This window comes from Echiichthys vipera (assembly GCF_963691815.1).
Source record: "Echiichthys vipera genome assembly, chromosome: 6".
In the NCBI taxonomy this organism is placed as follows: Eukaryota; Metazoa; Chordata; class Actinopteri; order Perciformes; family Trachinidae; genus Echiichthys; species Echiichthys vipera.
The window spans coordinates 21,428,860-21,451,129 of record NC_139831.1 but is presented as its reverse complement, the minus strand read 5'-3'; the positions used below and the strand labels follow the sequence as shown (position 1 = coordinate 21,451,129).

The following is a 22,270-nucleotide window of genomic DNA, read 5'->3' as shown; positions in this document are numbered from 1 at the left end:
CAAAAAGAAAAACAGATGAATTACAGTAAATCTAGAACATACTTTTTTGTGTGTAACAGCAATATTTGCTTTTAATTGTTATTCCCCGACATCCACCAACGTGAAGTACAAATTTTAGGTCCACTTGAGTTTGTTCTACTTTATACTTCTACGCCATTACATTTCCATGGGTAATATTGCACTTTTTACACTACATGTATTTGACAGCAATACTTACTAGTTATCTCACAGATCAACATTTCACGAGTTATATGATCAGTGTATAAAATAAGCCTCTGCATACCAGGCAGCTTAATTTTTTTCAGATTGTGAGCACATGTTTTATTTGCTTTCACATTTGCAAACTTATTCACATTTCATATCCCACTGAAGAAAAAGTTGCACAATGTTTACACTACAAAAGAGAATAAGTGCTGAAAAGAAACGTTTAGGTTAAAGCACTACAGTATTATTCTATAGAGACTAATCAGCCGTCAGATATAAAAAAGTGGATACACATTTTTATTTATTTATTTTACCAAAATTCCACATCACATAAAAAAACACAAACAAACAATATCACACATAAAAGTTAGCCACTGTTCCCAGTATTGGTCTGTAACTCAGTTGGTCAGGAGGTTGTGATGAACCTTCACTTCCCCATCACAAAAGGCAGAAGAGGTTAAGTTATGTAATTACTTTCGGAGGCTGACACATACCGCACATGTTTCACCCCACGCTCCTGACCTTTGAGTATTTAGTAGTACGTTCTTATGTTACAGAGGGCACTTGACACATTTTGGGTAATCATTTCTACTTTTGTCCATTTCCCCCTGTTTGTAAAGTCAAAGGGAAGAACAATGTGATCTCTGTTGTAATGGCACAGTTGAAAGTGACATTTATGACCGAAGATCTTATCAAGGTCATGTATGTGTATGCTGAGTTCTGACATTAAATAATGAAGATACAGTGGGGATTCAACTAGCAATTATTTTCAGTATCGATGAATCTGAAAATTGTTCTCTCAATTAATCAATTAAACATTTTGTACATAACAATTGTCAGAAAGTTTAAAAATCCCACTCAATTTCCAAGAGCCCAATATGAGATGTTCAAATTGCTTGTTTTTTCTGTTGTTTTTTCAGGTCAAAACAGAAATATACTAAGTTAACTTTCATATATGTCAAAAAACATAAAATCTTAAAAGCAGGAACCAGTAAGTATTTGGCACTTAAAATATTGCTTAACATAAAATGCTTAAAATATTACTGAAAGGATAATTGATTAAGCGACTGATCGTTTAAGCGCACCTCAAGAGATTTAAGTCTTTTTTTCTTTACGTGTGTAGGTATGCACAGATACAGTATATACATATACATACATACTACATACTATTTTTTTTTTCTTATTACAGATTGTTTCCCCTCTCCTGCACTATCTTATAGTTTTGTCACTATTTTATAAGTTATAGAAAAATATGACATTAAGGGATAACAGATTAAGCGGCTAATTGTTTCCCTTGTTTAGTAAATTACAGCAGTGATCTATATTTCACTATAATGACATGAGCACAGTATGTAGCTCAACGTGGATATCAAAGGGGGGAATAGGTTATGTACTGTAGGTAGCCATCTGAAACTTTGATGAGGATAATTAACTGCATTATGAAGCTGATGAGTCAGCTCTGACCCTGGGTCCAGTCTCACTGTAATGATGTATTGTGTGCAGCATGTTTCACATGATTTCACCGAAACAAAATGCAGTATTTATCTTAATTAAAAGAGGTCAAAGGGTAGGTGTGGGGCTGTTTTGTAGCCATCAATACACGGTCAACCCAGTCCTGATGACGCCACTTTGAGACGTAATGAACTCTATTGCTGAACAGGAGTTTTGTGGCTGAATCATTTTTGCTCTTTTGCATCTGGAACATGAGACTATAGGGAGAAAAGCTTGCTTCAATTAAGTTTTTAACGTTATCATGACATTTTGTGGCACAGAGGACAACAACATGTTTTTACAAATGTGAGAAATGTGAACATATTTGATGCAAGAAAAGCTGATCTATGTCTTTTTCAGAAAGAGAAGTGTGAAAAAAAGATCAGCAGACTGTGATCTAATTATTTCTAAAGGTGTCGCTGGTAGAGCTGATCGATCATGGCAGAAAAAACTGCTGCACAAAAAAACATTGTTACATTTTTCTCAGACTTTCCTTTACTCTAAGCATTTATTACTGGACACGTTTATTTGTCAGGACTTTAATTACATAAAACAACAATAACAAATAGCCTTTGGATAAACCGGCCACTAATCACTAACAGTTTTAATGAAGCACAGATTTGTTTTAATGGTTAGGAACCACTTTGAGTAGTCAAAATGAAGCCCCAGTCAGTGTTAATCTAGTATGAAATTATAGGCATTTTTCATTCAAATGCAATATCATTTGTTAGAATTAAAGCACTTCTCACAATTTAGTTGTTTTGAAATTGAATACAAAGCCAAGCTGCCTAAAGCAAATGTAGAATTTGGCCTCTGCCTTCAATGCGTATTAAATGCTTACTCCTCCCCACAAAACTGAAAATGTATATCCATCATTAACATAAAAAGACAATAACATTCAGAACAAGGACAACGATCAGGAAAGTTTGAGACGTTCTGGTAGATCCCCCTTAAGACAACAACTGATTTTAACTGAATCCCCATGATCAGCTTATCTTTTGGTCTTGCCTACAAGTTCAAATCAATACAATTTGCTCTCTCAAGTGATTTAAAGTGGATGCAAAACATAGTACATTTAACCATGCAATGTCATTTTTAAGCCACTAGATAGCAACATTGCACCAAATTCACGTACTGGGGTTTCTGCTTGACTGGTCTCTGAGTCACCTGAAGTAAAATGGGAGAGGTCATCATTAGGAAGTGCCACAGATGTGTTGTAAAAATTCAAAAATAATGTATTAAAAGTGCAGACAATTTATCATGTTTGCCCTTGATATCATCTTTAAATCTGCTTGTTTTCAGTTTAGCAGTGAATGGTATCCCTGCATGTTTTAGAAACTATTTACACACTCATGAAAACATTTTTTTTTAAATGCAGGTATCAAGGAAATAACATTCTGCTTGTATCTTGTCCGTATCTTTAAATGGTTAACATCTATATTCGTCTTCTTTTATGGCGACTAGAGAGCATATTGTAAGACATAAGGCCCATTCGCATAAGCATATGTCTGATTTTTACAACTAGTCATTTTTATGGCTCTTCAATTCAATCAGGCCATTATTATCATCAGCCCAACCTTATGATTTACGAGAACATCTGGTGGTTATACAAAAGGCGGACTGCAGCGCCTACAACTCCTTTCTGATCACTTACTTCAAAATGTCTATTAGAGTTATAACGCAGGGCTTATTAATAACCTTCCCATATGTAGACACTTGAATGGAAGTCGTTTACACACACACACACACACACACACACAAACATATACACACGCTTTTGCATCGTTTACATGGCGTGCGCATTCCTGCCTGTGCGTAATGGCCGGATATATTTTGCAAACCTTTATGTCTGGGTGCCGTGGAGTTAGTAAATCACAGTATTAACATGGCTGGATCATTGGGCCCCACCTGACATCTCTGTTTTTGGATACTGAGACGGTGATATTTGGGCTAACGGTGTTATAGTGCTCGGGGATATATATATGCCACCCCAGGGGGCTCGGGTGTTCAAGCTGGGCCGCATGCCGACCAAGGCAGACAGGATCATGGCGATAGAGCCGGCCACAGTCAAACAAATGTGCTGAAGGATAGCTCTGAACCTGTGTGTGTGTGTGTGTGTGTGTGTGTGTGTGTGTGTGTGTGTGTGTGTGTGTGTGTGTGTGCGTGCGTGCGTGCGTGTGTGTGTGTGTGTGTGTGTGTGTGTGTGTGTGTGGGTGTGTGTGTGCGCGTGCGTGTGTGTGTGTGTGTGTGTTTGAGACAGTATCAGTGTGAGGGACATTTTATCTCACGTTGCTTTGATTTATCACTATTTATTATATGTTGTATTCACGTGGTGGGGTGGTCACATTTCTCCCACCACAGCAGAGACATAAATAAACATCTATAGACAATGATGAGATGATTGCGGGGAGGTGTCCAACCTCGACCGTTTATGGCATTTATCAGACTCTGCTGAGACACTTTTGTCTGCTGGCTGCACGGGGTATGAAGACATGTGACTCAAAAATGTCATATCATTGCTTAAAAATGAAAGTATTACTCGTGTTAAAGTATTAGAATTATAGATATACAATTTTAGTACACAAAATTGTGCGGATTTTGTTCTATTATCATGACCCTTTTTTCCGAGGCTCTTTTGTAATTGTGCAGTTTTACTAAACTGTGATCCCGACAAGATGAACGTGTCGAACTGATTCAATTCAACAATTCCTGATATAATCTTAATGTTTGAAGATGCCCCCTTGATAAAAACAAACAGACAAACTCTCTCCTTCTTTCCACTTCATTAGAATGAAACAAACAGTACTTATTGAACAGATGGCCCCCAGACAATTCAATTAGACAATTTAGAAATGACTCTGTAATGATGGGGGGAAACAGGACTGATGGGGTTAACGCGCTCACTCTCTGTAAACTGGACTTGGATTATAGTTGTTTTTCGTGCTTCGTTTATTTCCATAGTCCTGTGAGCAACCATGCATTTTATTATTATTATTTCACAGTTTTTGTTGTGGAGCAGTTATTTTCGAGTGATTGCAAATTTTTTTTGGACAGCGGGACACAGCGCAGTTTAGCTGTAATCCTCAAATTTATCTTGGATTCAGCACTTAGTCCCGCAAGATTTCTGTAATGCATCTAATCAAAGCTAATTTCAAACCATTGGGCTGTAACAGAAAAAAAATGTGGGTAGCGGCTGCCAGGCTTTTTGTGAGCTGAAACTTTCTTAAGCTCATAATCTATCAGAGCTGATACTCTGAATGAGCACTTGGGCTGCTCAACACGCGGCGGATTCAATTCTTTTGAGAAAATACAACATTTAAATGTTCAAATTAAGTGAGTTTTGTATTCTCTCTCCCTCTCTCTCTCTCTCTCTCTCTCTCTCTCTCTCTCTCAAAGAAACACTCATGCACGATGTGGAAAATTCAAATAATGGTATCCAGTTGTTGATGCTGAATTAATTTGACACAACGCACACTGAAATCTGCACGCAAGTGAGTAGTGCAACAATTCCTCAAATAGTTTCCTCTCATTGTGGTGTGACATAATAATGAGACAAAATCCGCTTTATCTGATGCTCGTGTAAACATTTGAACGGATTGTGTTTCGTCTTGTTTTTGCAGACAGACAGCGGGCACATTTTCAAAGCTGCAGCTCAAGTGACAACGCGGCAAACGGGCGATGGATGTTCCAGCAGCCCCGGGGTCTCTCCTCGTCACTGTGCCCTTTAGTCTCAGCGGGCAAACTGCTTGGATTAAACTAATGCCCTCCCCTGAGCTGATGTTTGATAGTCGTGAAAACCTTAATTGTCAACTCTAAACACACGCACAAAACCCACACGTACACTGCACACACATGAACACGCTCACGCACGCACACACATACACACACACACACACACACACACACACACACACCGTGCACAGCTTCTGGCTAAGTGGCTGGGGCGGGACGCTGCGTGGGACGAGGCGGGGACAGCAGGCAAGCAGGCAGGCGGTGCGGGCAGCGTGCTGGTCGGGGTTGGTGGACAGCTGATTGTCTGTGTTATTAACTGTGTTTGGGGGCGTTCCCGCTCGCCTTTGTAGACCACGCCTCCCTCACCTACTAGTGCTCTCCTGTTTGGCATCCCAGAGATGGTCCAAAGTGATTCCTCAGGGAAGAATAGATCGCAAAATCACCCGAGCAGGAGCTGACGAGGAGCGGAGCCGCCGTTGCCCAGGACTGCCTCTTAATTGCGCGCAATCTTCCGTTTCATTCATCTGAGCAGAGGACAAGACTTTGTAAATACAGAACGATCGAAGGAGGGTGGAACGTGTTTCATCTCCTTGTTTTTTTCCTCACTTTGGACTGTTTGTTGCAAGAAAAAAAAAGTGACATTTTGCTTGTGTTTTTGTCAGCTGCACCTTGATCCGGGGGACTGTCGCCAACTCAGTGCAGCCTCTCATCCTGTGCTTCCCCTTTCATCGTTGTTCATCTTCACAGCTACTGCCGCTGCTGCCGCTGCCGCCGCCGCCGCCGCTGCTGCTTCCCCTTCTTTTTCTTGTGGAGTCGCTGACATGAGGTGCAGCTAACCCTGGATGCTGACAGCTCCCCTATTTCCTTCCACATGTCGCATCTTTTGTTTACTTTGAGAAACACACGCGCAACTAAACGCCAAGTGATATAGACCACGCCACTTTGCTCCTCTGACAGCGCGATCAAACAGACGCAAGAGGAGGGGAGGCAGGCAAAAAAAAGGAGGGAGCCAAGAAGAGGAGGATAGAGAGAGAGTGAGAGAGAGATAGCGACAGTGCGAAGGTGCGTTTTGATGTTTGGCATCCACGAGAGCATCCAGAGGAGTGGGAGTAGTATGAAAGAAGAGCCCATGGTGGCCGGGATGAACGCGGTTCGGACATGGATGCAGGGCGCCGGAGTGCTGGACTCCAACACAGCCGCCCAGAGGTGAGCCTGAGGCGGCCTTGGCGCTGCGCTGCACCGGGGCGTGGAGACCGGGGGGAGAGAGTCGTTAAGATGTGCGGTGTTAAAGACGGAGAGGCTGTATCACTTGGGGCAGCACGCGTTCCCAGAGGACGTATAGTTGGATAACCACAGTTCCTGCTGGCTTTATAAGTTTTTTTTCTAGCTCTAAGCCCAACATGATATAATACTGTATGTGGCTCAGGGTGGTTTAGCATATTTCTGGACGGAAAGCACAGTTACCTCCAAGCACTTTTAGGCTCGCAGGATTTAAATGAAGGCTTAGATTAACTTTGGTGTGTGGAAAGTATGCTGTGGGAGTGTGTTCAAGATTTTTCTGCTCACTTCGGTGGTTGTTTCTTTTTCTGGTTTTGATAAAGCAGAATAGGTTATTTCCATTGACTGCATGCATGACTATTTTTTTCCACCTTGAATTTAGTAGTTTTTTTCTTACAAATTATAAAATAAAATTCTTAATTGTGAATCCAGTTGGTTACAATAAAACACCACACATTTATTGAAAGCAGACCCTCCAATCATTAGACCAGTTCATCTGTCCAAATTCTGCCTGTAATATAAATAAGTATAATTAACCCCTTTAGGCCTATAGCTTAATATTTGAACGTGTTTGTTTCGTTTTTGTTGATTCAATTGTCAGATGGGTGTGTGCGCATTAGAAAGATGTTTTAATACAATTATATGTAGTTATGGATTTTGAAATGGACAGTGGCTGAAACATAAGCGGCTGTAAAGTGGATTTTAGAAGCAGATCTCTCATGTTGCATTTTTACTGAATTAATTCATTTTAATTGCCTTCGTGGTGGATGGTGCTGGTTTGTGCTTGTGTCCGCAGCGGAGTGGGACTTGCTCGGGCACACTTCGAGAAACAGCCGCCCTCCAACCTCCGCAAGTCCAACTTCTTCCACTTCGTGCTGGCTTTATACGACAGACAGGGTCAGCCGGTGGAAATAGAGAGAACCACCTACATCGACTTTGTAGAGAAGGAAAAGGTGAGTTTGACATTTCACAAAATTTAGGCAGGCCCATAGATATTGTCACCACATGACAGCTTGTAACAACATATTTTAAATAAGCTTTTCATACGTGTATTTAAGCGGAGCATCGACTGAAGCCCGACATAGTATACTAATAAATTACCAGACGTGTTTTAACAAAGTGGCCAGACGCACACAGCAGGGATCCTGAAGGCTTTTTTAGATGTGGTTTCCTGAAAGAGTTACAGACTTCAGCTTATCTTACTTTTTCTTAATCATTTTAAAAACATCGAAATTAAATTTGAACTCATTTCCTTAAAGGTGTAAACCAAGTACATGGACACTTTGGCACCCCACTGATAATATTAAATCTCATTTTTCTGACAGTTGAGCGCAGCGTGTTGCCTTCTTCCTGCAGGTGTTGTCAGATGCGATATTTAATTGTCTAAACTCACATCAATATTAGCGTTTGACACGTCGATCAAGTGTATTGATCTGTTTACGAGTGGCGTTAAAAGTGAGCGTTTTACTTTAAATGCTTGTTTTATTCATCAGCATTCAGTATCCACTTGTTTATTATTTATTAGATCCAAATGCCTGCCTACTGTTGGCCAGTGTTATTAAAGTATTTTAATATTCTACACAATGTTATTTACTGAATATTTAATTAGTGAGGATGTCACGTTATTCTTATTAAATGTGTTAAATGTCTGTGGTCACATTCTAAACAATTTCTGTTTCCATTATGCTGTGGGTTAGGTTGTAAATAGGCCTCTTTGTAAAGGAAGTGTTTGTGGTGTTTTTTTTAAATGTCTGATTATTGAGTTTACAGGATACATTTAACAAGTTGTTTCAGTTACAAACAGAGTTTTGTCTTCTTCCTTTATCTGTCTGTGTGAATGATACTTAGTGTTTTAAATGTGATCACAGTGAGAGAGACTAAAAATATCAAGTTATGGACGCGCAGTAAAAGTCCCAGGAGGAGATGGTTTGCTTGCTCTGAGCGGCTCTATTTGGTTTAATTTTCATAGGAAACGACGGGGGAAAAGACCAACAATGGGATCCATTATAGACTTCAGCTCCTCTACAGTAACGGTGAGTTTAGCTGCCATCATTTTTTATGGAGTAATAAAAAAAAAAAACAGTGAGTGAATTATGTACGCTAGACCAACGTGAAAACTCAGGAAACAAATGTTTTAGGTCACTCCGTCTTTTTGTTTCATGTATTCTTCTTCTTGTATTCTTATGTATATATTTTTTATTCATGAAGGATTAGTGGGGGGGGGGTGTCTTAGAAAATTATTTAAATGTTGGTATTTACACATGACTTTATTATTATTATTATTATTATTATTATTATTGTTGTTATTATTATTTGGCTATTATTAATAATAATGATTTTATTATTATTATCATGCTGAGCTTGCTGCTTCCTACAGTAAATGCATCTTTTCCAGTCAACAGTAAACAAACCAAGTTAGCAAAATAAACGTTTCCAATCCTCCTTTAACATTTTTTAAATATATTTTTTTGTACTCTTGCTGATTAAATGATTACATTTGATTGATTATATAACACAGAAAACTCAGTTGTTCCTCATGTCCCCGTTCTCATAATTAAGTTCTATATAAATGTTTTTAGAGAGAAAATCTTTCTTAAGGGGTTAAGAAAGTAAATTAAAAATTCACAAACTGACAGCATGCAACAAACACTGAAAGTCATTAGTATCAGTTTGGACTCATTCAGTTTTCATAAAGTGCCTCATAGGGGAAGTCAGAATGGATACAACTTGTGATCTGAAATATCCCCTAGAATGGGAAATGCTTTGCCCCAGATGTGATATGAACCCTGCTGCTTAACCATTTCTCTCTCTCTGTCTCTGCAGGGATCAGGACAGAGCAGGACTTGTATGTGCGTCTCATTGACTCTATGACTAAACAGGTAAGAGGTTTTGCATTGAACTGCAGGTCCAAAAATTAAACAATGCATCAGTTTGGTGGTTGTGTGTTGGTCTGAATGTTGCCCCTACCTCCAGTCGCCCCCTTCCTCCCCCTCCTCCTCCTGCTCCCCCCTTTCGCCCCCCGCTGCATGCCTGTGTCTGAGACCCTCAACTTCAGCACAGCATAGCCGGCTTGATAAACGACCTGTCTTACCTGTGGAATACATTTACAGAGGCCCAGAAAAGTAGAGGACATGTGTCCTCATACTCTACCTCTGCACAGCAGCTAGTAAGGGGTGATGGTGTGTGTGTGTGTGTGTGTGTGTGTGTGTGTGTGTGTGTGTGTGTGTGTGTGTGTGTGTGTGTGTGTGTGTGTGTGTGTGTGTGTGTGTGTGTGTGTGTGTGTGTGTGTGTGATTGTGCTCATATAGTGTGTGAATATCTCAGTGAGGTGCAGAAGCAGTTGTGTGTTAGTGTTTGAGAGAGACAGTGATGCATACCAGCTCACTCTTTGAGGACCTTGACCCTCATTTCCTCAATGTGAAACAGAACAAACTATCCCAGAGTGTTATGGCCAATCCAGTCACACAAAGAAACACAGAGGCGCACATGTGGGCTGGCGCACACTGAGGGAATTCTCCATTAGGATGACAAAGATACTAAGAAAATCAGCCTCTTCAATGCTGTTTTGATATCAGGACTTTTGTTTTGCCAATTCTGCTTCTAGTGCCATTAGGCTTGAAGAGAGTTTGCCTTAGAATGAATAGTAGGAGGGGATGTTGTTTGTGAGGCGCGTTTGTGATTGTGCGTTTGTGTCCGTGTGTCTGTCGAATGGGGTGTGTGCGAGTGCGTGTGTGCGTGCGTGTGTGTGTGTGTGTGTCTGTGTGTGTGTGTGTGTGTGTGTGTGTGTGTGCGCGTGCAGGTTGATCACAGCCCTGGAGAGCATGTTGAGTGGGGTTGGAGGGGTAACCAGACTAGATTTTTGGACGCTGTGCTGTATGGACCAGATGGTGCACTATACTCCAGTCTGGCAGTCCAACTGCTCACTGTACACAGCATATAAACATACGTGCACACACAAACACATATGCACACGCAGGAGTACGCACACACACACACACACACACACACACACACACACACACACACACACACACACACACACACACACACGCACAAATGTTTTCTCTCTTACTGTCTCTGTCAGAACAGAGCGTTCCTGTTCAGGAGGACTGGATTCCCACGACACACACATTTGCCAGATAGACAACACTACCCCAGATGAAAGACACACACTTTTCTGTTTTTTATTTGTCCCAGCATCATGGCTCACTTTTTTTTCTTTCAGCACACCACATAAAAAAACAAAAATGAATTATGGTTATTTGATTTCTCTGTGTTTTTTTTCTCTCTCTCTATCCTTCAGGCAATTATCTATGAGGGCCAGGATAAAAACCCAGAGATGTGTCGGGTCCTGTTGACCCATGAGATCATGTGCAGGTAAGACAAAACACACCCAGCTACAGCTGTCATTTGTTGGTCTAGCCGAGGCTTTACAGTCTGGATCAAGATGAATGTTTTTTCTCACATCGGAGGTGTCTCTGTTGGTGTAAAGAGGGGGCAAAGACAGGAGGAGCACTGCTAAATTACAATAGAAATCTTATCATTTTCCTCAAAGTGGGTTGGGAAGATGGGCCCTGGCCTATTTCTGTTGGTAGGAATATGTGTGTATGTGCCCGTGTATATATGTGTGCGTGTGCATCCCTCTCATGTTCAGCTAATTAGGACAAGGAAAAGCTCATTACTCAAACCCATCCTCCTTAGTCGGTGTAATACACGCAGTTTGCTGTGTCCTGACAGTGAGCTATGTGCAGAGGGGGACAGACTCGGATTACACATAAAATACAGACACTTACACACACACACACACACACACACACACACACACACACAATTAAATATACACAGATCTCACAGGCCGTTGCATGCATTTAGAATCAATAAAAGCATCACATAGCATGTTATTGTCCCTCACAAACCACCAATCTAGAAATATATGAGTTACATGTAGAGAAATGGCTAGTGGCAAAGTGTAGCCACTTCCTGGTTATCACACAAGGCAATTTAGACCACTTGTTTTCATATGCTGCAGGAAACGGTCGAGATCAGAAATCTGATCTGGCTCTCCAAGCCTCCTGTCCTGAGGGACCCAAGAAAGTAGGGGGGAGGGTTAATCAGTCTCCCCCTTCTCTCACTCTCTTTTGTGTCTTTCCCCATCTCCTCCCACACACACACACACACACACGTACAGTAGATGCACACACGTAGTCAGACGCAGGTACACACAGACACGCATACTGTACGCAAGCAGACAGAGAAGAAAAGGTAGACGCGATGGTACTTTTTTGGGGAAAAAGGGGGGCCGACGGCATACAACAACACTATTACATTGTGTTGCAGTCAAATGATTCAGAAAGGACTCGTCACATCAGTATGCAACCCCCTTCTACCCAGCATGCACTACTCCCCAGGTCCAGTGGGACCACTCTGTGACCCACTTCTGAGAGAGAGAAAGAGCAAGAGAGAGAGAGAGAGAGAGGCAGGATAGAGGGAGGGGACGAGCATTGAGGAAAAATAGAGAACATAAGATGTCTGGTTGTGTGATGTCTGACAGAAATGGAGCTAACCTGAGCCCTGGAGGCTAATTCAAGTTTGTATCCAGCCCTATTCAAGCTTACTACTTTTATTCTCCTCCTCCAAACTTCTCCTAAAAATCGCCCCGCTGATCTCACCTACTGTAGCGCTATAGAGCCCCGGTCTTACCTCGGGGAGCCCTGCAGAAATCCAATTCACACCGTTTCTTAAACTCTGCCAAAGTCTCACGCCCTTTTACTCCTCTCTCTCTTTCCTGTATGCTCATCTGACTTCCTTTCTCTCTGTGTGATGTACCTTATCTTTATTTCGCTGTTGTACACATCCCTTTGACTAACTCCCCTTTGTCTCTTTCCCCACATACACTCCCCCCCCCCCCCCCCCCCCTCTTTTCTCGCCTGTCTGCAGTCGATGCTGTGATAAGAAGAGTTGTGGCAACAGGAATGAGACCCCATCAGACCCTGTCATCATCGACAGGTAAGCAAACTTTGCCCTTTGACCTCAGGCCTATGTAATGCTGTACTGTCATCGCAAACAGAAACACAGCACGTACAACTGCCTATGGGTGTGAACAGGGACTGTGTGCAGAATACACATCAAATGTTGCAGAAGCATGCTCTAAATATTAACAAGAGAACATGACTAAATTTCATCTAAATTTCCAGTGAAGCAGAAGAAAGCTATTTTCGACATGCGATGTGGCTGACAAACTGTAACCTGCAGGCATAATAAAGCAGGCCACAGCTTATTTAAAATTTCCACAACTATAATCGTCTTTGTGCACAAAATGTGGGAAAAAAAAGTTAATAATAATATTGCAGTGGTGTGTGTGTGTGTGTGTGTGTGTGTGTGTGTGTGTGTGTGTGTGTGTGTGTGTGTGTTTGTGTGTGTGTGGTGTGTGTGAAGTGTAGGAGCAATCACAGAGCAGTTGAGCTTTGCTTCAAGTGTGGTCAAACAGTGTTTGTGTGGTTGGGACTGATGATTTAGCTGATGAGCAGTTAGGGTTACAGCGTGTGTGTTTGTGTGTGTGAATAAATCTCACTCTGGCCTGGGTGTGATATACTGAAGCTCATCTGCTGCTTTTGACTGGCAGACGCGCTCCTACCCACACACACTTTTCTTTGAGTGTACACCTTTCTCCTGCCATCATAAACTACTTCTGACCGATGCAACAGCTCGCAGGATTTACGTTCAGTCGGGGGTAAAAAAAGAAAAGCCCTGAAGATTTACAGTCCAGCCTGTGCTGTGTGCGCGTGTGGCACACATGGGGACATACAGTGTGGGGGAAATTATTTGTTTTATATTTGAGCAATTGTTGGAGTGTGCAGAACTTGCACACTGTGAAAGTGATTTTCCAAGTGTCACCTTTTCTGACTGTATTTAACCTTTCCATACAACTGCATTAAAACATAGTGCATCATAGGTTATTGAGGTTTTATGTCTGATTTGAATTTGTCACATTTGAGTGTATTTGTGTGAGTGTTGATGAGGCAGTGACCTGTGCTATCTGATGAACACAGCTGTCCCGTGCTCACTGCTGCTCCGTCAAAAGCTACTCTTTACCTGTGTGCGCGTGTGTGTGTGTGTGTGTGTGTGCGCCACCCTCGTTCCGCTCCAGTGAAGCGGAAGGCCTCACCTCAGCGCTCCCTGAGACAGCTGCACCCCACCACGTGGTCTAAGACAACACGCCTGCCCATCACTCTGTGCCATATTTCAGATTGTTGTTTTCATGTGTGCATACTTGTTGAATTTCTCATCTGTTCGCTCTGTCAGCCATCCTGGCTCGCCACGGTTAAACTTTCCCTTCAGTTTGCCGCAGTTTCAAGCGAAGCCACCTTGGCGAAAACAGGCTGATCTCTGCTGTGAACAGCTTTCCCCACACTGAGCATGTGTTGTGGTCGCTCGCTGGCGGTATTCCCCTGACGCCCAATGGCTCAGGTGTGAGGGCAGCGTTAACGAACAACAAATTAGAACAGGGGGAGGGAAAACAACAGCAATATCTCTGTTTTCCTCTCCAGCGAGCACTCTTTCTGGACAGGAAAATAGGTCAGGTGAGAGGAGAGCGCGGGGGGGGGGGTGCCCTGCTTTAAAGGGGCGACTGAAGGGGAATAAGGAGAGGAGGGTTTATACGTTTGCTCATTTAGTACCAATATATTCTTGGCAGTTGTAATAATCAGGGATTCATAAACAAGCAAACAACTGTGAGGGTGAAACTGACTCAATTACCACGAGTTCCCCTCCTTCAAATTCATAAAGAAATACCATCAACAGCCCCTCTCCACCCTTGAAGTTATTTAGTTCGTTAAATAAAGGCTCGTTAGCCCTCTGCTGTTGCGCAGAGATGATTAGATTTTACAGCCCTAATTAGCAGGGCTAGCTCTAACTCTTCTGGAAGAGTAATGGGTCTGATTGCCTAATTAGCTCTCTCTCGTTAAGATGGGAGAAACAGGCCACTGCAGCAAAACCGCAGGAATGAGGAAAAATAAAGTCAGCTAATGAGAAACTTATTTGATTGTTAGGAGAACAAATCTGGTACAGTGTGGTTCGGCAGCGCTCTGGGTACTGTACTCGCTCACCGGGAGAATCTCTCTCACCCCTCTATTTATCTCACCTCCTGTTGAAGAGAATTTGTTTGGGGCTTTAAAGCATCTACAAAGAGCAATGCAATAGAGAATTTTAATTATGAAGCATATTTGTTTAGGCTATGATAGCAAAAAGAGCTTAAACATTGCTTAGATTTTCACTGAAGTTAAAAGACAATATCCCCCCGCAACCTGTTTTCATGCTGTTTATAGTTCATCGCGGTAGCAGCCACATTCAGTTTTACACGCAGTTTTTTCATCTCTGATTTACGTTGTCCATCTGATCTGAGTCAGTCAACTCATGCCGTATTTTATGCATTTAAATGCTGAAGTGGTGAGTTCTTGGAAATTCAGAGAGACCATGGCATGACATGTTGTGTCATGTGCTTGACACTGGGCAGGGGAAGCAACTGAAAGGTGAGAAGCTTGTGTGCACCTCTCTATATCTTCCCAGGGGAAACATGTGTGGTCCACTTTAGCCTCTTACAGAGGCAGGATAATATAAGGGGAGCTCTTAACCCCACCACTTCCACTTCCACCTCTCTCCATCACTACTGGTTAGCGTGGGGTTAATCATATGCAGCCACTGCCTGGATGGGCCTCAAATCACAAACACATTTCCCTCTCACCTGTGTATGCCTTTGCTATCTCTCTGCATAGCTGTAACTGCTTTTGTTAATTTACTTGCTGCATCCATATAATTGTGGACTAATCTCTCAACCTGACTCGCTTTGGGGGTATGACTGTCCCTCTGGCACCATGTGTCCTCTCTTGCCTCCTACCACCTGTGTCCCGTAGCCTTTTCCTGCCTGGCCAGCTCCCGAAGGCCTGCCACAGGGTGTCCCCCAGGCAGGGAGAGCCTCTCCGGAGGGGAGAGAGAAACTCTCTGCGACCAGAGATAAGGATCCACTGGATAGCCCTGCATTTCCCATGATCACCCTTTCCAGTGTGGGGAGAGGTGGCGTTTGTGTGTGTGTGTGTTTGTGTGTGTGTTTGTGTGTGTGTGTGTGTGTGTGTGTGTGTGTGGGGGGGGGGGGGGGGGGGGGGGTCAAGTTCACATGCACAGGCGTTGTTATTTCAGGTTTATGGCTGGTTTTAAGTGTGTGCTTGTGTATGTTTGCGTTTGCACACACTCCTGCAGCCCGCCGTTGATGTGGCCCATTTCCTTGCATGCATATCTGTGCTTGTGTATCCGCATCAATGTTGGTTATTTCCCCAGGAGTGAGTGTATGTGTGTGTGTGTGTTGATAGAGGCCATTTCCTGATGAGTGTGTGTGTGTCTTGAGTGAAGAATGTCGGGCAGGAAGTGCTCCTCCCGGGGAGGATGATGTCATGGCCGACAGTTTCCTGTTCTGTGAGCCAGTGACTCTCCGCTTCACGGTGAGTAGTTAGCACTTGTAGACCAGGTTTAGGTTAATATCCGGCCTGCTGTTGGTCTGCACCTGCTTTGGTTTTACATCACATCGTCTGACACATCTGGGAGGAACGCGTAAACTTTGCAATGTCTTCAGGATTGCATTTTCCAGGCTGATGCATTTTGCTGCATAGCTTGTCACTCTCCCCCTCTTTGTCTCCCTCTGTAGTGGGGAACCCCCTCATTGTTTTGGTTGTTATGTTTGGATGCACTTCCTGGGGTGAGAGGTCATGTGTTGCCTTGGCTGGGCTAACGTGCGCTAGTGAATAATGTATGTCATTGACTTTATGTCAGCCCTGCCAGCCCCCCAAGCCGAGCCCACCCATGTTTAATTCATCCATCTCATTTGTGTGTGCGTGTGTGTGTGTGTGTGTGTGTGTGCGTGTGCGTGCCTGCAAATGTTAGTGTGTGCGTCATTTAGAGGCCCAGTCTGCACCTGTCCAGCCATTAGCCCCCTTCTCATTTGCATTTGATGCTAATGTGGTTTACTGGCAGCGCCTTCCGTCCCCTCAGCTTAGTTTCACTTTCATATCCATGACTGTGTTAGTGAGAAGGTGAAAACACACTTACAGTACAGCTATCATACATTTTTCAGGCTGTATCTCCTGATGTGTTTGAGGCCTGAATGTTGAGGTCTTCAGTAATTGTGTTTGTTTTTTTTCTTTCCCATGTCCTTGGTCTGTCATTTTAATGCAGGATAGTAATTCTTTTCCCGCTCTCTTCCTCTTGTTTCTCACAGTTTCTATTGTGTCTCTGAGCACCTATCACTAGCTTTACATTTCCCTCCAAGACAAAGAGAAGCTAGAAACAGAGTCATGGGACCCACAGGCCGACAGTATTTCTCTTTCGGTGTTTCTTTTTGTAGGAGGAGAGATGTTTTCAGCACGGCCCTTTTCTTTTTTTAGGAGATTTTTTTTTTCTTCTTGTGTTGTTTCTTTTGTGAAGTCTTGTGGGGGGCAGCTGCGTTAGATGTTATGGGAGGTTTTTTGAAAAGGACTAGCCCTAAGCTGGTAGTGGTGTTTGTGCAGGGGCTGAGGGGCAAAGAGGCAGAGTTGCTGGCTCATCGATATGCAGGCAGAACTCCCATCCCTCAGGTGTTGGCCGCCTCACAAATCTGCCTCTCTCTCTCACACACACACACACACACACACACACACACACACACACACACACACACACACACACACACACATAAGAACGCACAGACACAGATGCAGCTCTCACCCTCAGCTAAACCCATACACAAATACATATGCAGATGCACGCATGCGCACTTATAAGAATCCACAGGCAGGCAATAATATAACACACATTCATAGACACACATTGACCTGCAGCTCTCTGCATCTGTTTGGTTGTGTTCTTTTTTCCCTGCGGTGGTCCGCCCCCCACTACCCCCCCAGGGTTGGTGGAAAGCGCAGCCCCAAGGGACGGACGGCTGCACTGATTGACAGCAGGGAGTTTGGAGGTCGAGGAGCCTCTAAAACAGAGCTGCCTCGCTGCCTTCTCTCTCATCCAGACCTTCAGCACTTTCACCCCCAACAACTGGCTCACTTTCATTTGCGAACACCCCATGAAAAAAAAAATCCCCACATCATTCTCAGAGTAAACATGGGTTTGTTTTCATGATATGAAATATCAAATTAACACAAGCTGTTTTTGTTTTGCACTGAGGAAACAACGAGGGAACACACTTGAAATAAGCATTTTTTTAATGCTTAAGTTTGTGTGTGTATTCGTGTTTTAATTCTTTCCCCAATAAACTAAACAGAGCTGCTATCACACTTTATAGGTAGTTAAGCTAATGCTCCCCAGCTGAATGCAGGTAACAAACCGTTTATTAGGGCATATAAAATGTAATTTACAAATGTCAAAACAATGAAAAGTTTTTGGATTCATGACATGAGGAGTTGTTTTGGAGAGCACTACTGTAAATAGTGCTGTTGTAGCTCTATTTTCTCTGCAAAGTGCTTTGTCATTACTGCTTGACATTCCCTGCTTGACCTGGCCGCTCTCCTTGGCCGCTCCCGCTGCCTTTGTGTCAGTGTTTGTTCTGTCCCAGAATGAAGGGTTTTGGCCAGCCAGAACTAACCCAAATGAGTAGCGTCCTACTTCTCTGAGAGCTATTTAAGACATTTTTGGTGTTGGAAATTGCAGGACGGAAAGATAGAGATAGAAGGGGAGTTGAATATATGAGATATATTTACCATATGAAAGGTCTCATGTATGATGTGTGAGCGTGTGTGGTGCTGCAAGTGAGGAAAGGATAGCGTTTTCCAGGATTTAGTCCGTGACTCGCCCTCGAAGATGCACTCAATTTGCTTTTCAAATGAGGCGTGAAGAGCATGAGCGCGTGCCTCTCGGTGAGATGGTATACATTTGGACGTGCGTGGTTATGTGTGTGTGTGTGTGTGTGGCAGGGGCAATGCTTTGTTTTCTCAATGCTCTGATGTGTGTGGACAGTCGAGCGCACGGCCCACTAAGTGCTCCCTCACAGCCAATGTGTTACATGGCTGCCTGTGATGCTGCTCGTAATTGAATAGACACAGCAGCTCCTCTCAGTGAAGGATACCCAGACCTCCTCTCCCAGCAGGCTGAGCCGGTGTGTCACCACGCTCCTAGCCACCCTGGTCTCAGCCCTCACTGATGATTCATTGTTTACAGATTATTTCTGCTAAGTGATAACGCAGACTGTATGCCTCATGCCAGCTCCATATACCCCCCAACCTGGCGTCTCACTTCCTATTAGCAAGTTTCCATCCCAGCCCCTGCTTTTGGCGCCTTACCTCAGCCCTGTAGCCCAGGATGTAAGTCCAGGTGTCCAGGATGAGTGCCGGTGACCCGCAGTGCCTGAGCAAGATGTGTAGTCTGTTGATTGTTTTCCATCAATCTGTCCAGGAAGAATGGATCGCTGGCCAGGGGCTTTGAGCAGTGCTCTCAGTTTCACACGCCACAATGGAAGGAAAACCTGCACGGCATGGGGAAGACGGGGAGGGAGAGATATGGAGTGTGATTGCAGTGGTGGGACTCTACAACACAGGAATGAGCCTTTTCATATGCTCTGATTATTTTATGTGAGATTTTTGCAGGGTGACTTTTAATTTTCTACTCAAATATTTGGAAAAAAATCCATACAGACTATTTTCAAGTTCAACCATTTCATATCTGTTTATATATGAGTCTTGTGACATTGAGCTTGACTAATTTGAGCTGTTATGTTAAGAGACAAAAGGAAACCTTCAAGGGAGTATCTCTGGCGTAATTAAATGTAAAGCAGCGACGTCAACATGCAGACAATTATGGTCATCAGCATGGTTCGATCAAAGGGATGCTATATTCTTACATTTCTAATATATTCTTTTTACTTTGCATTAATCATCAACAAATGAGACCCAAGCACATGTCACTGTTTTCACTTCAAAAAGCCGAGCTGAATTTAAAGGCCTTTGTTTGTGTTTATGTAACTGATGAGGGGAGACAAAGTAAGGCGTAGGCAATCGACTGAGACACTTTGTTGTTTTACACCGCCTCACCCCCTTTGTGTGTGCTGCTAACGTTGTTTGTTTGTTTACCGAGTGGCTTGACCTTGCTGGGAGGAATGTTCACGCGTTTCCTTTTCTTCCGCGTCTCCTAATGTGTTCTTCTCTCTGATTTTCTTCATCCATGTGTCTTCTTCATCTCTGTCTGCCCCTCTGTCTATGTGTCTATTTCTTTGGTCCTCCCACTCAAAACTCCAGATTTAACTCTGAAGGGTTTTTTTGTTTTTTATTGTTAATCACACTTGGAATCTTCCCCCTGCGTTTGAACGCTCTTCCTCTGCATCGTGTTCTTCCTCGATCTCTGCGTGCGGTGAAGGAGAGAGTCACGCTAATTATCCCAGTTATTGGTTTCTCCCCATGCAGAGGCTGTGATTTACATGAGGTGACATTCAGTTCAAACGTGCAGACCTTCCAAACCTTTTTCTGGAAAACAATTAACAGCGCTGCTTTCTCGTCTGTCTGCCTTCCTCCTGTACCCTCTTTTTTGCAAAGCTACACCACTCCCTCTCTTTCTTCCTCTGGCTATTGTCTCCACACAAACAGAGAAGATTTACTGCCAAAAGAGTGAGGGCCGTGCAAGGAGGTGAAAGTGTTGGTGTATTTTCTGTAGCAAGTGATTACTTGCTTGTTAATTGACAGTTCTTATTTGTGGTATAGATATTCAGAGAGTAGTAGAGCTGGCGTTAGCGTGGGTTTTAACTTAACTTTTGCAGCATTGTAGCTGATGGCAGCCCTTAAATTGTGTCTCATATGCACAATAAAAAAGAATCCAGTTAATACAACTCCTCTACAGTCCTGCCACTGACCCTAGCAAAATGTACCCTATTACACACTGGTACGGACGGACATGCAGCCCACACACATGTTCAAACACAAAGGCAAACTTACAAGCTTGCCGTTAATGAAGCGCGTCTCTCTTCTGTCATGACGCCTGTGTTAGCATGACAAGATGTTTACACGCACAATCACGGCCGCGCCTCAGATGTTGGACGGGATAAAAGAGAGATGAGAGTAGAGGAAAAAGAGGAGGCAGAGATGTGACGGTGAGCGTCAAGTATAGACTGCTTTTCTCTGTTTGACAGGAGGACAGTTGTAACAGTACCCCACTGAGAGGCGAGAGAGAGGTAGAGAGATGCAGAGAGACAGACAACAGAGAGGGAGATGCATGTACCTGGAGGAAAATGTTCTGAAATGTTCTTTACTCCAGTACATTCTGGAATCAGGAATAAAACAATTAGATCCACCCGCTACCCCTTGTCCCGCAGTGTAGATTACAAATGAGCAAACCTGGCATTTATCACATCACTACAAACATTTATTAAAGCCGGCTCCCCTCTAAAGCTGCAGAGATAACAGTGGGTAATTGCAGAGACTGGCTCTATTAGTTAAGTATGCCTAATGTCACTGCCTCAGAGCATTAATGGACGCCGTAGTATTATGTTCCTGCGCTCATTACCACCCCACTCCCCTTCAAACAGATACACACGCACACACATATCCACACACCCTCTCCCCCTCCATTGACCCTGCAGCAGGAGTCTGTGCCACTCTAATGAGAAATGGAAAACACTACTCCGCAAGCTCCAAGACACACACACGCACACACACACACACACACACACACACACACACACTAACACACACATGGTTGGAGCCATTACATGGGGACAGAGGGGTACAACAGTATAACCACACAAGCCCAGGGAAACAATTGTGCCGTTATCAGAGTGATCACATTATAAAAGTTTAATAAACACCAAACGGCCTAATGGTGAATTAGCCTGCATCTGCCCTGTGTTGTGCCAGGCTATAATTAGGGATTTAACAGAGACAAACAAATGTTTTTAGCCAGAGATTTTCACAGTCAACAGATATATTATTTTTTTTTATAGTGCGAGATAAATTGTTGGACCTTTCCAGAATTAAAAGAAAACGTGCATCCGGTGGTTTGTGAGGTTGTTTTTTTTTAATTATTATTCAGCGATCTTGACTTCAAGACACCAAAAGTCACACAAACACAGAGCTCCTGAGAGCAGAGTTTGGCTCAAGCCCCAGTCTGGTTGTCTAAGTGGCACTTGAGATGTGTATGGAGAGAGGCGGATGGGTGCTTGAGTTTGTTGAGAAGGAGGAGAGAGTGAAGTTGGGAGGGGGGGGGAGGGTGAGGGGCGATGGAAAGAAGAAAATGAAACAGGAAGAGACGGTGTTGAATGACGTGGAATAAGTTGGTCAAGAAGAGAGCAGGGGGGGGGGGGTCTCTCCTCATTCTCTCCTGGGCAAAAACGAGCAGTTGTGTGTCTATTTTGATACGTGTGTGTGTATGCGTGTGCATCTATATGCCTGTGTATGTGGGCATTGACGTCAAATCGATGACAATCTATAATTTACAATCACAAGGACCTATCACTTTTTATAGGGCCTCCATCCTCGCTCATCAATTTTACATCAGGACCCAGACTCTCAGTGTGAGGGAGCAGGGGGTGAGAAAACGGCTGAGGAGAGAGA

General features: G+C 43.4%; 1 protein-coding gene across 3 annotated transcripts in view; it reads left to right on the top strand.

The window, feature by feature from the left end:
- The first annotated feature begins 5,822 nt into the window (after positions 1 to 5,822).
- LOC310948387 (transcription factor COE1) overlaps positions 5,823 to 22,270 on the top strand; it is a 55,685-nt gene continuing 39,237 nt past the window's right edge. For all 3 annotated transcript variants that reach the window (XM_083915484.1, XM_083915483.1, XM_083915482.1), the window contains exons 1-6: positions 5,823 to 6,633; positions 7,502 to 7,658; positions 8,675 to 8,738; positions 9,529 to 9,584; positions 11,008 to 11,081; positions 12,642 to 12,710. In XM_083915484.1, coding sequence (XP_083771610.1) covers positions 6,500 to 6,633; positions 7,502 to 7,658; positions 8,675 to 8,738; positions 9,529 to 9,584; positions 11,008 to 11,081; positions 12,642 to 12,710 — 554 coding nt within the window. In that variant the 5' untranslated portion in view covers positions 5,823 to 6,499. The remainder of the gene's footprint in view (positions 6,634 to 7,501; positions 7,659 to 8,674; positions 8,739 to 9,528; positions 9,585 to 11,007; positions 11,082 to 12,641; positions 12,711 to 22,270) is intronic.